A 14,424-nucleotide genomic window follows, 5' to 3' on the forward strand; every position below is an offset into this window, starting at 1 on the left:
TATCTCATTTGTAAACCAGACAGAAGAATCCAGAATAGATGGTCACTGGGGACTATAGGCTCATGGCCCCATATATGTTAGGAAGTGGTGGCAGCACTAGTCTCTTCTAGTGTTGACTCAGTGTCACTTTGAGAAATGAAAATATGCCCTTCGGCCTATGCCCAGTGACTCTGGTCCCTGCCCCCTCTCCTTATGCCTTGGGATGTTGCTTCTAATTATAAATGCCATTTAAACACAGAAAGGCACACAGTTTTGGTGCGTTCATTTTCCTTCTCCCCCTCAGTTTTGACGCATGGGCTATCGCTATCAACTCTTTGTTCCTAGAGCTTGAGTGTCTCCATTTAAACAAAAAAATAACAAAACCCTTGAAACAGACATTTAAAATATTACTGTCTGTGAGCTGGTAAAAGGGTCAAACGTGCAGCCTAGGAAAGAGTAAGATTTATATTGCGACAGAGGGAAAGATCAGATATCCAATGACTCATCACAGCACATTTTATACTCATCATTGAAATGCACCCAGAGACAGTTGATAGTAATAAAATGGCTTTATGTTCTGATATGTAAAATAAAATGTCCATGCTATGTAACAAAACATTTAAAAATTCCACACCACCTGCATCGTATGTGGTTCCATCTGTATTATATGTCTTTTGTCTGACCAATTCTTAGGTTTTTTTAACAGCAAATGTGTAATTAAAAAAAATATCTTAAATAGATGTCTTTCCACAAAAAAAACACCTTGCAACATTCATTTTTATTAAGTATTTCATTTGTAAAAAGCAAAGCTGAATTGGACAGGTGGCCTGCATTTGTGATATATATATTTATATATATATATATATATAAATAGCTATTCAGCATGCAAAAATTGTAGTGATTTCCCAAATCTGATTACAAAATTCACACATACTGTCTGTTGAATGGGGTATATATGAATACCCTGGCCAAAAATAACCTTCACTTCAGTGCCCTCATGTTTGTCTAGCTTAAACATCTTATTTATCAGTCTCTTGTCATTGGAATGGATTCAGCAAAGCACAGAAGTTACTTTTTTTTTTACCTCCTTCTACTCATTGATTGTTTAGGAAACGGGAAAAAATGATTCAAAGATAACTTCTGTATTCTAATTGAACCAAACTCCCACTATTATATCTGTGTATCTGCTGTATAGTAACAGCTGCACAGGACTGGAGACCCAATGTGTTCAATATACAGAGAGGAAGATGCAATTCCTGCCCAACAAAACCATTCAGTTGAAATCAGTGGGAGTTTTGTTTAATAAGGAATGCAGAATTCCCTCCCCTCCCCCCCAAGTGTCCATTTCTCATAATGGGTGTTTTTTTGGTTGGTTGGATAAATTCTTGCAAGCATTTGATCCACTGAAGGGGGTGACCTTCCATTTGACACCTGAAAGTTATTCCACAGTAAAAACATTAGCAACAAATATATTGGTAACAGTTTTTCCCACCTCCATTGAAATTTTTGTCCCTTGCAAAATCTGACAAGCAGGAATTTAATTTAAAAAGATGTAAAGGTGCATGCGTGTTGGCGGAATTGTTCACTGTCTCCACTACTGTGAAAACAACTTTCAGTGTGCTGTAAAGAAAATGAGTATGTAAGGGCTTTTAACACTGTGAAATCGTGTCCCCGAAGGGAAATGATGGACACCCAATTTCTAGTCATTTAAATTTTAAAAAGGGACTGGACAAATCTCAAGCCACTCTACTGCAAGGAATCAGTATGGTGCAGTGGATAGGGGAGATGAAACTGGAAGAGGAAGGTTCTGTTCCTAGTTCTGCAGTTGGCTTCTTGTATAATCAGTGAAGTGACTTTCCCTGTTTTGCTTATTCTTTACTGAGGATAGAAAATGAAACCAACCTACAGAAAAGAGCTGTGACCGTTGCTGACCTTGGACCTAACCGATGGTTTTGTCTTTAATCGTTATGGCTCTATGACTTTGCGACCCACACCAAGTAAGGCTCCATGGATGAGTATCTGCTGCTTTAAACAAAGGAAAAGAAGCAGCCACATCACATTTTAGTCATGTGGATGGTTTTAAGGGACCAGGAGGACTGACCTAATTTAGAAGAGATTGGTGAATCCAGGCCATTGATCCAAGAGTTTGAACAGAATTGTTATTTCCATTGACTTGTGTGTGTGTAAAGAGAGACACTCCTCAGACACACAACCTCCTTCAGAAATGTACATTTGTGTAGGTTTCACTGAAGTGCAAGTTACCCACAGGTATTAACACTGAAGGAGCATTGTTCAGGAGCAGTGAAACTAGCTGGTTAGAGAGCGGACTCATCCATCAGTCCAGTTTTCCACAGTCCCCATTCCCGAATGGTAGGGTAACGAAGATTCCCTCGAGAGGGAAAAGCTTTGTGAGTAGAGGAATTCGTTTGTGGGGTTCAAGTGCGGAGATGGGGGCTTCCTCTCGCAAACAGGTGGGTGCACTCTTTCCCTGGGGAAGGATGAAGACGGAACTCGCTCCCGGACCTGAGACTGTGACAGTTGATTGTATACACTGAAGGGGCTGTTCCCTGGAGGTTGTGAGCTTTGGCTTGTGATAGAGGGGAGTCTTGGCATCATGGTGGTGGTAGTAAAATGAGCCGGGAAAGGCTGGTAAGGCACAGTTTCCATTGTCTGAACGCTGTAGCTGGTGTAAGGTGCAACCGAAGTCCACATATTGCAGCTCAGCGGGGGCGGGGGAGGAGGCGGCAAGTCATCGACCGTTGAGACACCTGCGATTTCGGCTCCAGAACCTGAGTACATACAAGCTTCCCTTGGTGTCACCTCGCTGCAATAGGAAGGGCTTAACATTTGCTGGTCGTAAGGAGGTGGCGAACGAAAATAATGCTCTTCTCCTACAGAAGAGGAGGCTTCCAGATAGGAGCGTTTGCAGGGCAGGTCTAAATGGCGAGCACTTTCTGCAAACGAAGAAATAAGCATTTAGAGCACTGGGAAGGAACCTACAGCCCTGGGGCTGGATCCGGCCCTCAGCTTGCCTGGATCTGGCCCCTGAAACGCAGGGCTCCCCCAGCATCGAGGCGCTGGCACTCCAGCCCCACGGAGGAGGCCGTAGGGCTGGAGCACCAGCAACCTATCTCCTGCCCAGACCCGCCACTCCCAGCCCACTTCCCTGCAGCTCTCTCCCACACTGAACCCCTCATTTCTAGCTCCACCCCAGAATCTGGGGTGCCCACCAAATCTACTAACCCAGCCCCCCTCCCAGGCCCTGGTGTGTGGGGGGAATGTGGGGAGTGTCTTTTTGCTTTACAGTCTGGGGCCATGTCAGTGAGATTTGGGGTGTGGTTGCTTCTCATTTTTTGTGTGTCCTCTAACTGATTTTTTTGTGAGTCCCCCTAAAAAAGGTTCCTCGCTCCTAATTTAGGGAAAGTCTTACAAGATACCAGCATTTAACATAACATTGTCAAGCCGTCAAAAAGCTTCCAAAGCATGTGAATCTGACATTGCATTGTTATTCGGGCTAATCCAACTAAGCTACTTCCTTTTGACAAACAATATTTAATAGCAACTACTAATGTTTCTCTAATCCAATCAGCCTTCAAGCATTTTTGGGCCACCACTTAAATAAGTGACTTGGGCTACTCCTGTTAGAGCCAGAGATTACTTTTCATCCATCCAGATAACAGAGGGCCAGGACTCTTGACAAATTCAAGAAGTCTTTTAAAATGTCTTATCGCAACCTTTCTTCCTGTCCTCACAAAAATTACTCTACATTTACCAGCTATTCATGTCACAGGCTGCAGAAATATTTCAAGATAAAGCCAAGGGGAGTGCTCTGGTAAGGATTTCTGCTATGTGCTGGAAAACCAGTCTCCTTTCAATGGACTTTGAGTGCGGTGTATGTTGCTGACCAGCATTCTGTCATGAGCAGCGCTGTCTGTTTCAATGAGAGTGTTCACACACCCCTCAGTGTGAGTAAAGATGTAGAGTTGCGTATCTAGTGTATCATAATAGTTGTTTCTAGAATCTCCTGTCTTATAAAATTGGTGCTCTTCACTGAAAACATCATGGCTGTGTCTAGACTGGCAAGTTTTTCCAGAAAATCAGCCGCTTTTGTGGAAAATCTTGCCAGCTATCTACACTGGCTGCTTGAATTGCCACAAGAACACTGACGATCTCATGTAAGATTGTCAGTGCTTCTTGCGGAAATACTATGCTACTCCCGTTCAGGCAAAAGTCCTTTTGCGCAAAGCTTTTGCGCAAAAGGGCCAGTGTAGACAGCTCAGGTTTGTTTTGCGCAAAAAAGCCCTGATCACGAAAATGGCGATCGGGGCTTTTTTGCGCAAAAGTGCGTCTAGATTGGCACGGATGCTTTTCCACAAAAAGTGCTTTTGCAGAAAAGCATCCGTGCCAATCCAGACGCTCTTTTCCGCAAATGCTTTTAACGGAAAACTTTTCCCTTAAAAGCATTTGTGGAAAATCATGCCAGTCTAGATACAGCCTTAAAGTTCATAGACAAATGGCAACTTGATGCACAGATTTAGAGTACAAATAATTTTGCTTGTATCTTTGATCTTAGATTATTTAATTACTGGCATTTCCTACAGTAAAAAAAGTTGCAGAATAATGTTGATATAAAAAATATCAACTTCCCTTAATGTTGTTCTCTCAGGACCTGATTCTACTGGGGCCTATGAAACCTGGCAAACCACTGAGCATTCATAACCTGCACTGAAGGCAAAAGGTGCAGAGCACCTCGAGGGCTTGTGCTCAAATACTATCCAATCAGAAGTGCCTCCAGTACTTTGCAGTAGACTTGCATGGTTCTCCTGGCCCCGGAGAGACGAGGAGAGGTATGAGGTATCAAAGAATCTACTACAGCGTTTTGTATTAGGGATGTAAAAAGTAGTTGATTAGTCGACTACCCGATAAGCCTAGGCTTATCGGGTAGTTGAATCAACTACTCCCATTCCCTCCCCCTTGCTGCCTCTATGTCAGAGGCAGCAAGGAGGGGAAGAAGCAGCCAGTGCTGGGGGGAGCCATCTACCAGAGGCAACAGTGTGGGTGGGAGGCTCCTCTGGCAGCAGCAGGAAGTTGGGACCCCCCGTGTACAAGAGCTGCTGTGGCAAAGTAGCCCCTGTCCGCAGGGGGTCCCAACTCCCCACTGGGACGCACCGCGGACAGGGGCTGAAGCCTCTCTTTGCAGCCAGCCCCTCTCCATGGCCAGCCCCTGGCTGCCGTGAACAGAAGCTGCTCCACAGCAGCCACTGTTTGTGGGGGATCCCAGCTCCCCACTGGGCCTATTGCAGACAAGGGCTACTGGACCTGGTGTGAGCTGGGACTGAGCAAGCCCAGCTCAGTCCCTACTTACCCCAGGTCCAGGAGCTACCCCTACTGCAGCCCTTCAGTTTAAATGTAGTAGGAGCCAGGCTGCCTGCGTGCCTGGCTCTGACTGCATTTAAGCCGCAGAGCCGCAGCAGTGGTAGCTCCTTCTGAGCACCTTCCCTTATCCACTAATCATGTCGTCGATACGAACTGTATCAACTACACGATTACCCAGTTACCCTCCTTTAACATCCTCCTTTTGTATATGGAAGAAAGTCCATTTGCCATCTGTAAATGGCTGTTACCTCTTCTTTTCAGGCAGTGATAAAAGAGCCCTGAATCTCGCTGTGCTGTGAAGGAGTTGAGTGGTAGATCTTGAGCGTCCGAAGCAGCAAACTGCATGTGAGCCCCGTTCTCGTACTGATAATGCTGAAGGGTCTGGTGATTCCCATGGAGTGGGTTGACATCTGACTTTGCTGAGAGCTGGCCATGCGTGGAGACCAACCTTTGCCTCATGATGCTTTTGGAAATCACTGGATATTCTTTGCTGCAGGAGAGGAAAGTTATTTCCTAGTCAGATAATCAGACCTTGCAGGACAGACTCTGGTTACGTTAGGGTTCCTGTAGCCAAGGATTATCACTTTAAAAAAAATGAACTAAGTCTCACAACCACTGGGGGGTGGTAGGTGACTATTCTGTCAACTTAATCACGGCTGGAGCCCCAGCAGAGTTGAGACTTGCACAAATGCCAATTGGTGTCCAAGCTAGGCTTTGAACCAGAGAGATTCTTGCTCCCAACCACAAGCCCACGTTTGCTCTCCCACAGCCCTGCTACCACAGACCTTCAGACGCTTTTCTCGTGACTCGGTTGAAGAAAATTGTTGATGTCTGCAACCCAGCATAATTTGACTAGGGTGAGGGGTCTGGGGTGGGGCTGAGGATGACAGCTTTGGGGCGCAGGAGGGGTTCCAGCTTTGCAGGGGAGGGGCAGGAGGGGCTTACCTTGAGCAGCTCCCGTCAGTGGTGCAGTGGGATGCTGAGGCAGTTTTCCTGCTTCTCCTGGCACCACAGACCATGCTGCCCCCAGACGCAGCCAGCAGCAGGTTCCCAGCCTAGGGGAGTGCGGAGCTAGTGCTCAGGACAGGGGCAGTGCACGGAGCCCGGTGCGCTTCTCCCCTCCCCCCACTTCTAGGAGCTGGGCCTCCTGCTGGCGCTTCTGGGGCACAGCTTAGTCTGTGGTGCCAGGACAGGCAGGGAGCTGCCTTAGCACCCCCACTGCTCACCTGATCCCCCTGCAGCAACAAGACCCGGTGCCTGACATTCTATGGCCCAGTACTGGGTTGCGACCCCTAGTTTGAAATCCCCAGCCAGATCGTACTGGCTTGGAACATGCACGCGCCCACACTCCAGAAGCAGATACATACGCACTGCATCAAAGGCCTCTGCCTGCAAATGGTAGAACTGATGTTAGAACTAAATGCGGTATCGCTGCCCTCTCATTGCTCTTGTCTAGCCTCACCTTTGCAGCCGTGCCACGCGCAAATCGCTGTCGTCACTTCCCCTGAATCCCTTGGCAAACGGATTGTTTTCGATTTTCAGCTGGGTTATCTTTACAAGAATGAAACAAAACCAGAGTCAATTAACAGCGTATCAGACCCACATGTCTGATTGTGGGACTAGGTCTGTAGATCTCCAAAGAGGCTTTTTGACGTGTCTCATCCAGGGGCATCCACAGTCTGTGAGTCCTCTAAAGATGCTCCGTTAGGTGCATGTTTGCTAAGGTGAAAGTTGGGTCTGCAATGTAAAGTTTGGCTTTAAGGCTGAACTTGCCCAAAAGGCCTTTATGTTGTTTTCCAGGGTTGAAGGCAGGAGTTTTAGGCTTCATCTATGGTTGAGGTAAGAGCACAGTTAGCAGCCAGGAGTGCTGGAACCCTTTTTATAGTGGGGGTGCTGTCAGGCATTGACCCAAATAGTAAATCCTGTATATAATGGAAACCACTTCAAGTTGGGTTGCTGCAGCCCCCCAGCGCACGCCCCTAGTTAGCAAATGAACCCAAAGTTAGTGTTCTCATTATTAAAAATGTGGCCAAAAGCAAAGTTTTTCAGAACAGAGACCTAAGTGGATATCCTTCCTCCCACCCCCTTTTTAACCATGTTCCCCTACCCTGAGCTGCAGCCACTTTCCTTACAGATGAGAATGGCACAGAGGAGATACTGTTACCCAGAAATAGGCCAGCCTTCTCCAGCGACTCAGGCTATGTCTTCCCTTACTGGAGCATGAACACTCTGGTGATCGAGCTTCCAGGGTTTGATTTAGTGGGTCTAGTAAAGACCAGCTAAATTGAATTGTGAGGGTGCCCCCATCAGCACTACAAGGAGTAAGGGAAGTTGATGGGAACACTTTTCCCATCAACCTCCCAGTATTGAGACAAGTGCCAAGCTCGGCTTAAGGTACAGTGACTCCAGCTACGTTACTTACGTAAACTGAAAGTAAACTGAGGCTGTTCCATTCACAAAAGCAGCTTATGCCCCCCAGTATTGCACTGGCAGCAAAGCAACAATTCCACCTGAATTATAAATGACCGTAATCGGGATTTGCCAAAAGTATTCGTGGGATCATGCCTTTGATGGAAAAAATGGGGCCATCTTCTGAGCCATTCAACCCAGAATAACTCTATGGCCGTCCTTGGGTTTACACCATTGGAGCTGAGAGCAGCATCTGACACCGAGTCTGTGTTACTTGGGAAAGCGGGACTTACGGTACATTTGCTCAGGAAAACAAAAAACCCCAAAACCTCAGAGTCTATGTCAGCTGATTTGGCCTCCCTCTGTTAGAGCTAAAACTAATAGTGTACAGGTTGGACCCCCCTGGTGCAGCCCTCTTAGGAAGTGACTGGTCCCAAATGAGGGGAGTTGCCAGACCCAAGGAGGTCCCTGTCCTCATGGCCCATGCTGCCTCCGAACTAGGGCTCAAGCCCAGCCCCACTGCTGCTGGGCTCCAGCCCCAGCCCCCTGCCGCCTGCCCAGCTGGGGCTCCCCAGACCAAAGCTCTCTAGCTACCACTAGCCCCACTGCTGCCAGAGCCAGAGCTCCTCGGCCAGCCATGCTACTGCCCAGCCACTGGGACCAGATCTCCCCTCCGCGCCGCTCACCCCACCTGAGATGGGGCTCCCAGCTGAGTCCCCAGCCCCCTCTTCCATACTCCTGCCCCACCACCAGACGTCCCTGTTCCAGGGATGTATGGTCCTGCTGGCCCACGGATGTTGCTGGACCAAAGAGGCCCAGTTTAGGGCGGTACAACCTGTAGATGTTCTGGTGTGGGCTGATTTCTGAGACCCAGGCAGGGAAGGGTTCAGAGGCTAGGAGCTAGCCCAAGCTCAGACATCTATACAGCTATTGCGAGCGTGAATCGGTTGATCTGCCACAATGTTTGTGGGGTTTTTTTAATTTTCCCCATTATCTGAGCAGAGAGTGTATCCCAAAGTCATCTGGCAGTCACTTGCATGCCAGTCCCATAACTGGTTCCAGAAACAATAAAACTCCTTATACGCCACATGGCTAGCAGCTTTGTGTGTGCATGCACACAGCCAGCAAAGCACACAACCGATGCCTCGAATGGGTAAGAGCTTTTAATAATTTTCCTACTGATCTGAAGCAGCCCCTGGGGCCCTGCCACTCAAACCCTGTTGGTTAATACCAATGTTAAATGGTTCTGATGGGGTGGATGTGTGTTTTTAAAAACTGAAAACCCATCCACATAAACCCAGTCTGCCGCTTCCGAGTCAATGGCAAAACGCCCAGTGATTTCAATAGGCGTAAGGTAGCACTCACAATGTCATCTCAGGGTTTATTGCGCCATCCCAGAGCTCAGAAGCTCCTCTCTTGTGGTTCATATGTAACGAGATACCAAGGAAATAAAAATATCTAAGAAATATAGACTGAATGCTAAACAACCGTGAATTACAAGGCTATAAAGCTTTCATCAGGGATGTCCTCACTCACATTAGGACTTGCCCTTCACACTTGCTAGTTGGTCTCTCTGTTTCCTCTCCTTCCCTGCCCCCACATGGACACTTGAATCTTATCAGGGCTTTTCTCACACTCCTTTAAGTTTTCTGCTTAAAAACTTAGTCATGTGCTTGGCTTCTCTGGATGACTTTCCTCTTTTGTGCTTCTCCACAATTCCATCAACTGCCTAAATTTCTGTGTCCGTTTTCTCTCTCCACCCGTGCTCTAATGTTCACTTGGTTCTCTGGCTTTAACACGCACTTTGGTTCTTCCAGCTGTTCCCCCGGATAGCCTTCCGAGGGGACCACCTCTAAAAAGTAATCACATTTCTTAAGCCACACCGTTCTTGTGCCTGATCCCCACATTTTTGCTGTTGGTTAACATTTTCAGCTCTACTGAAATCGTTTGTTAAGGATGTGGCGTGCCTGAAGCAGAACCAAGTCAGACTGCATGTTACAGCATCACTACTGTCTACTGTTCTGCTTGTCACACCCTGTGAGGGGCTACTGTGGTGGAATCTTCATGATTCATTCTGATGGAAGGCAACAACCTTTCAAAAATAATATTCTAAGGTTACTCAACCTGCCTAGCTTCATTGCTCATAGAATCATGGGGTTGGAAGAGGCCTCAGGGGGTCATCGAGTTCAACCCCCTGCTCAAAGCAGGACCAACCCCAGCCAAGGCTTTGTCAAGCTGAGATTTAAAAACCTCTAGGGATGGAAATTTCACCACCTCCCCAGGTAACCAATCCAGTGCTTCACCACCCTCCCAGCTCCTCCAAAAATCTATGCTCTTCTGCTGCTTCTCTTGCACTGAAAACTGATATTTTATTCTGTATTGGAATACTGATTCAGTAGCGCTGGTGACTGGAAGTAGGGTTGCATCTGTTCCCAAAGGGAACATACACACACACACACCCTTTACCCCCAAGTCTGAAATACCATAGCTAGACAGATGGCCCTCGATTAATGTGCTCTTACAAGCATAACACCCAACCACTTCTCCCAATGCGTTTGATTGCAAATGAAAAATATGAATAATTTCCATACTATTGATGGGGCAAAGAGAACATACACACATGCCATGACCCTAAATTCCAGCCTCTACTACCATGTTCTCTGTCTGTGATATGGGGCAGAATGCATGTAGCCAGCTCCCGCCCTCCCTTGCCCGCTGGTGGCTAGTTGTGGATTTTTTGGCATGACCCTGCACCCTCCAGCATTTGGCACTTTCATGTAGTTTCCAAAAATGTTGCTTCAGTTAGCATCTGCGCTTTCAATTAATGTTTTTTTTTTAAATTCCTTTTCAAACAGAATTATAATAAAATATAATAAAACATACGATATACAATATAATAAAAATACAAATTAGAAAATTATAGAAATTATTAAATTATTGTAAAAAGCAGATAAAAGAGCTTCTCTCCCGCCTCATAATGGATTGGCTGGTATTTGTAATCCAAGAAGGGACATGTCAATACGCAAACGTAGCCAGCATCAGATGCTGCTTTCAACAGCTGTCAGAATCTTCTCTCTGCAGACTGTAAACCGAGCCCAACTTTGATGTTCTTTGCTCCATTTTGGGTGGAGCCAGGGTGCTCTTTTTCCCTGCTTTGGTTCAAGAGTAGATTCTGCAGTAGCCTACCAGTCATCTGAGGAACCACCAGACGAATGGGACCAAGCCTACTTCCCCTACCATTGTGCAGCCACACAAGCCTTACTTTAATTTTGGTCATGCTGCTGGAACATGCAGCCTGACTTGGTTCTGCTTCAGCCAGCCATTTTTAACATTGCCCTTGTGGCAGCAGAAGTAACATTTGCCAGTTATTTGAGACTGCTTTTAGGTCAAGATGCAAAGGGGGATACAAATATTTTATTTTTGGGTGAAATTTTCCTCCGCCTCAGCACGTAGGGTGAAATACAGGTGCCGCTTATTTTGATGGGATTATTGCCGCTGACTTCAACAGAGCCAGAGTTTTATCTCTACTTGCATCTGCCCCAAAAGGGAAGATTGGGGCAAATATACAGGAAAACTCAACTGGCTTAACCTGGGTGTGTGTGAGGAGCTGGGCATTTTACCCACTGTTATTGCTCATTTCATCTTCATATTAAACTGTGAAACCAAGTTCTCAGTTCTCCTTCCGAGATGCTGCCGCTATGAATAAATGTATGTCTGGCTAGCTCAGTATTTCTTAAGCCAAGGTGTTTGGCAGTTGTCTGAAAACAGACCTGATGCGCCATTCCTGTGGTTCTGTGGTTTTCATTCTCTATGCTGGAAAGGCCGATTTTCTAAAGAAGAGCTTAGTCGTTAGCACCGCGAGGGGGGGATTTGCTCAAGGCCACACAGGGAGCCCAGGGCAGCGCCGAGATGAGATCACCAGAGTGGCTGGCTCCTAGCCCTCTAGAGCGTGCTGCTGGGCTGCAGACCTGTGCTACCGAGACGCTGCGGGTCATCAGGTTAAAAGTGAAGCAGTGCCAGATGGCTCTAGATGCTTTTAGGTGGGCACTTGGAGTCAGGGTCGTCCTGCGTGGGGGGGCAGCGACTCCTTGAGGGCCGGAGCTGGGGGGGGAGGCGGCAGGCCCAGCCACAGAGTTTGTGGGGCCCAAGGCAGCACACTGACTGCGGCTGTGCGGCTCCCAGCCAGGGCAGGGAGCAAGCAGCTGGGCGGGCACCAGCTGGTGCAGCGTCCAAAAGATGCTAGGCCCAAGGCAACCGCCTTGCTCGCCTTGCCCTAAGGCCAGGCCTGGAAGGCAGGAGGAGGGTAGGGAGGTCGGTGGGGGGCAGGGAGACTGAGTGGCACGGTTGGTTGGAGCTGCGGGCCAACAGGTGGAGGGGCAGAGACACTGGGGCTGGGAGATTGGGTCTGCCAGGGCTGGGAGGCGGAGCGAGGGAGGGGCAGGGCAGTGGGTCTGCCAGGGCTGGGAGGCGGAGTGGGGAAGAGAGGGATTTAGTGGGGAGGGTCCAGGGGGAAGGAGGCCACGGGAGCCAGTGCTTCCCACAGCCGGTGGTGGCCCTAGGCATATGCAGCATAGGGCACTACTAAATCTGGAGCGTCACTGGTGTCCCCAATTGAGCGGTGCCTTTCACAGCTGCATATGCTCCATGCGCCTAAGGAGGGCCCTGCATGGGGGCCATTTGTTTGACTCACGTCACATGACATTTCAGAGGCGGCGCTAACAAAGCTCTTGTCAATGGCATGGACAGCGAGGGTCAGATTTTCAAACGTGCTCTGCTCCCGTTCAGGCCCCCCATGAAACGGCTCAGCGCCCCGCAGCTGCCATAATTCTCCATTTCACAGCTGGGAGCAGAGCGTGAGCTCTTTTGGAAATCAGGCCCCAGAAGCCCCTTGGCTCTTTTCCTAACAGTAGTGGTGTATCCTGATGAATTTACCTCCAGCTCCAGCGCCGTGTTGCATGCTGTGCGTCGGGTCCCGCACCCAGCAGCGGTGGCATGTCCGCTACATTGCGAGTACAAAGCTCCTGAAGCCCATAGGGCTGCTTCAGGATGAAAGGCCCTATTGATGTGAAACGTTCTGCGCAGCTAGGGAACAAGCCCTGTCTGATTAACCAGGTTTGGGCTGTTGGTCACTTTACATGCATAATCACACATTGGCGACTAGCCAGTCAGGCAGGGGTGGGGAACCTTTTTTGGGTCCGGGGCTGTTGCCCCACAGAAAAATCAGTTGGGGGTGGCACAAAAGAGGCAACCCCCCCAATAAAACAACTCACTGACATGGCCCCTGACCAAGAAGCCGAAAGACACTCCCCACGTTCCCTTTGCACACCAGAACATGGGGGGCCCTGGTTAGTAGATTCTGTGCTCCCTAAGCGCTCGGGGGAAGGGGGGGGAGGCTGCCAAGAAGCAGGACTGGAGTGTGAGGGGTTGGCTGGTATGGGAGGCTGGTAGAGTGCAGGAACAGGCTGGAGGTGGGAAGGCTGGACGGGAGGTAGGGTGCAGGAGCTTAGTGGGCGTGGGGGTGCCGCAGGGCTGCAGCACCAGCTCCCTGATGCTGCAGGGGAGCCCTGAGCCTTGGGGGCTGAATCCAGGCAAGCTGGGAGCCAGATTTGGCCCATGAGCCATACCCCTGCAGTAGGGCAAGTACACAAAAGTGTTTGCCAGTATAGAGGAGCACATCAGCTGGGGAGACACGTGACCCACGCTCCATGATCCCACCCCATCCCAGCCTCGGCTCCCTATGTTCTTCTTAGCTCCTTCCTACCTCTCCCATGTTGCCTGGGGGAGGGAGGGCTTAGGGTGGTATGGCAGCCAGAAGAGAAAGGAGCAGAACTCCTACCCCTGCATGAAGCTGTCGTGTCTGCAGAGGTGCAACGTACCCAAGTAGAAATACTTTGTTATACTTCTCAAGTACATTTTTTCGGTATTTGTACTTGAGTAATTTATTTTTGTGATACATTTTTGACTTTTGCTCAAGTAGTTTTTTTAGAAAACATTGTACGTTTCACTCCACTCCCATTCCCGGAGCACTTAGTTGCTCACTACTTTCGGCACCCCACTGACAGTTGCGCAAGCCAGCACTCTGATTTGCTAGAGCCCAGTCGCATGCACAGAGCATCCAATTGTTATGCAGTGACTTTAAAAAAAGCCAAACCAATCAACAAGCAGCCTGGCCCGGCCAGTGAAGAAGCCCTTTAATAGCCACAGCAACACCTTTTCATTCAAAACCAGTATCTATGTGGGATGGGGAGCCCCGAGCCTTGTGGGCCGGATCCAGCATATTGGGGAGAAGCGCGGTGCCACGTGCTGCTGCTCACCCTCCTCCCGGCTGGGGGAATGTGATGCTGGAAACCGTTCGTGGGAGGGTTTCCCTGCTGCTCCCATTGGCCAGATTTCAGCCAATGGGAGCAGTGGGGAGTGTGGAACTAGGTAAGTGCCCCCCCCCCGCCTTCATGGCCAACCCTGTACCCCCATACCTCCCAATGTCCCCCCTTTCGCCCAGTTCTCCCAGCCCCCGTCCCCTTCTGCACCCTCCCACCTTTCCAGACATCCTACCCACAGCCCACTCCTGCACCTCCCTCCTGGCCAGACCTCCACTCCCAGCCCACTCCAGCCCCTACCTCCCATCAAGACCCCTCCCTACCCCACTCCCACACATCTATG

General features: G+C 48.9%; 1 protein-coding gene across 10 annotated transcripts in view; it reads right to left on the reverse strand.

Moving 5' to 3' along the window:
- Positions 1 to 530: 530 nt before the first annotated feature.
- TBX4 (T-box transcription factor 4) overlaps positions 531 to 14,424 on the reverse strand; it is a 148,356-nt gene continuing 134,462 nt past the window's right edge. For all 10 annotated transcript variants that reach the window (XM_075904729.1, XM_075904730.1, XM_075904736.1 and 7 more), the window contains 3 exons: positions 6,818 to 6,906; positions 5,604 to 5,845; positions 531 to 2,933 (listed from right to left, as the gene is read on the reverse strand). In XM_075904729.1, coding sequence (XP_075760844.1) covers positions 2,308 to 2,933; positions 5,604 to 5,845; positions 6,818 to 6,906 — 957 coding nt within the window. In that variant the 3' untranslated portion in view covers positions 531 to 2,307. The remainder of the gene's footprint in view (positions 2,934 to 5,603; positions 5,846 to 6,817; positions 6,907 to 14,424) is intronic.

This window comes from Pelodiscus sinensis, chromosome 21 (assembly GCF_049634645.1).
Source record: "Pelodiscus sinensis isolate JC-2024 chromosome 21, ASM4963464v1, whole genome shotgun sequence".
In the NCBI taxonomy this organism is placed as follows: Eukaryota; Metazoa; Chordata; order Testudines; family Trionychidae; genus Pelodiscus; species Pelodiscus sinensis.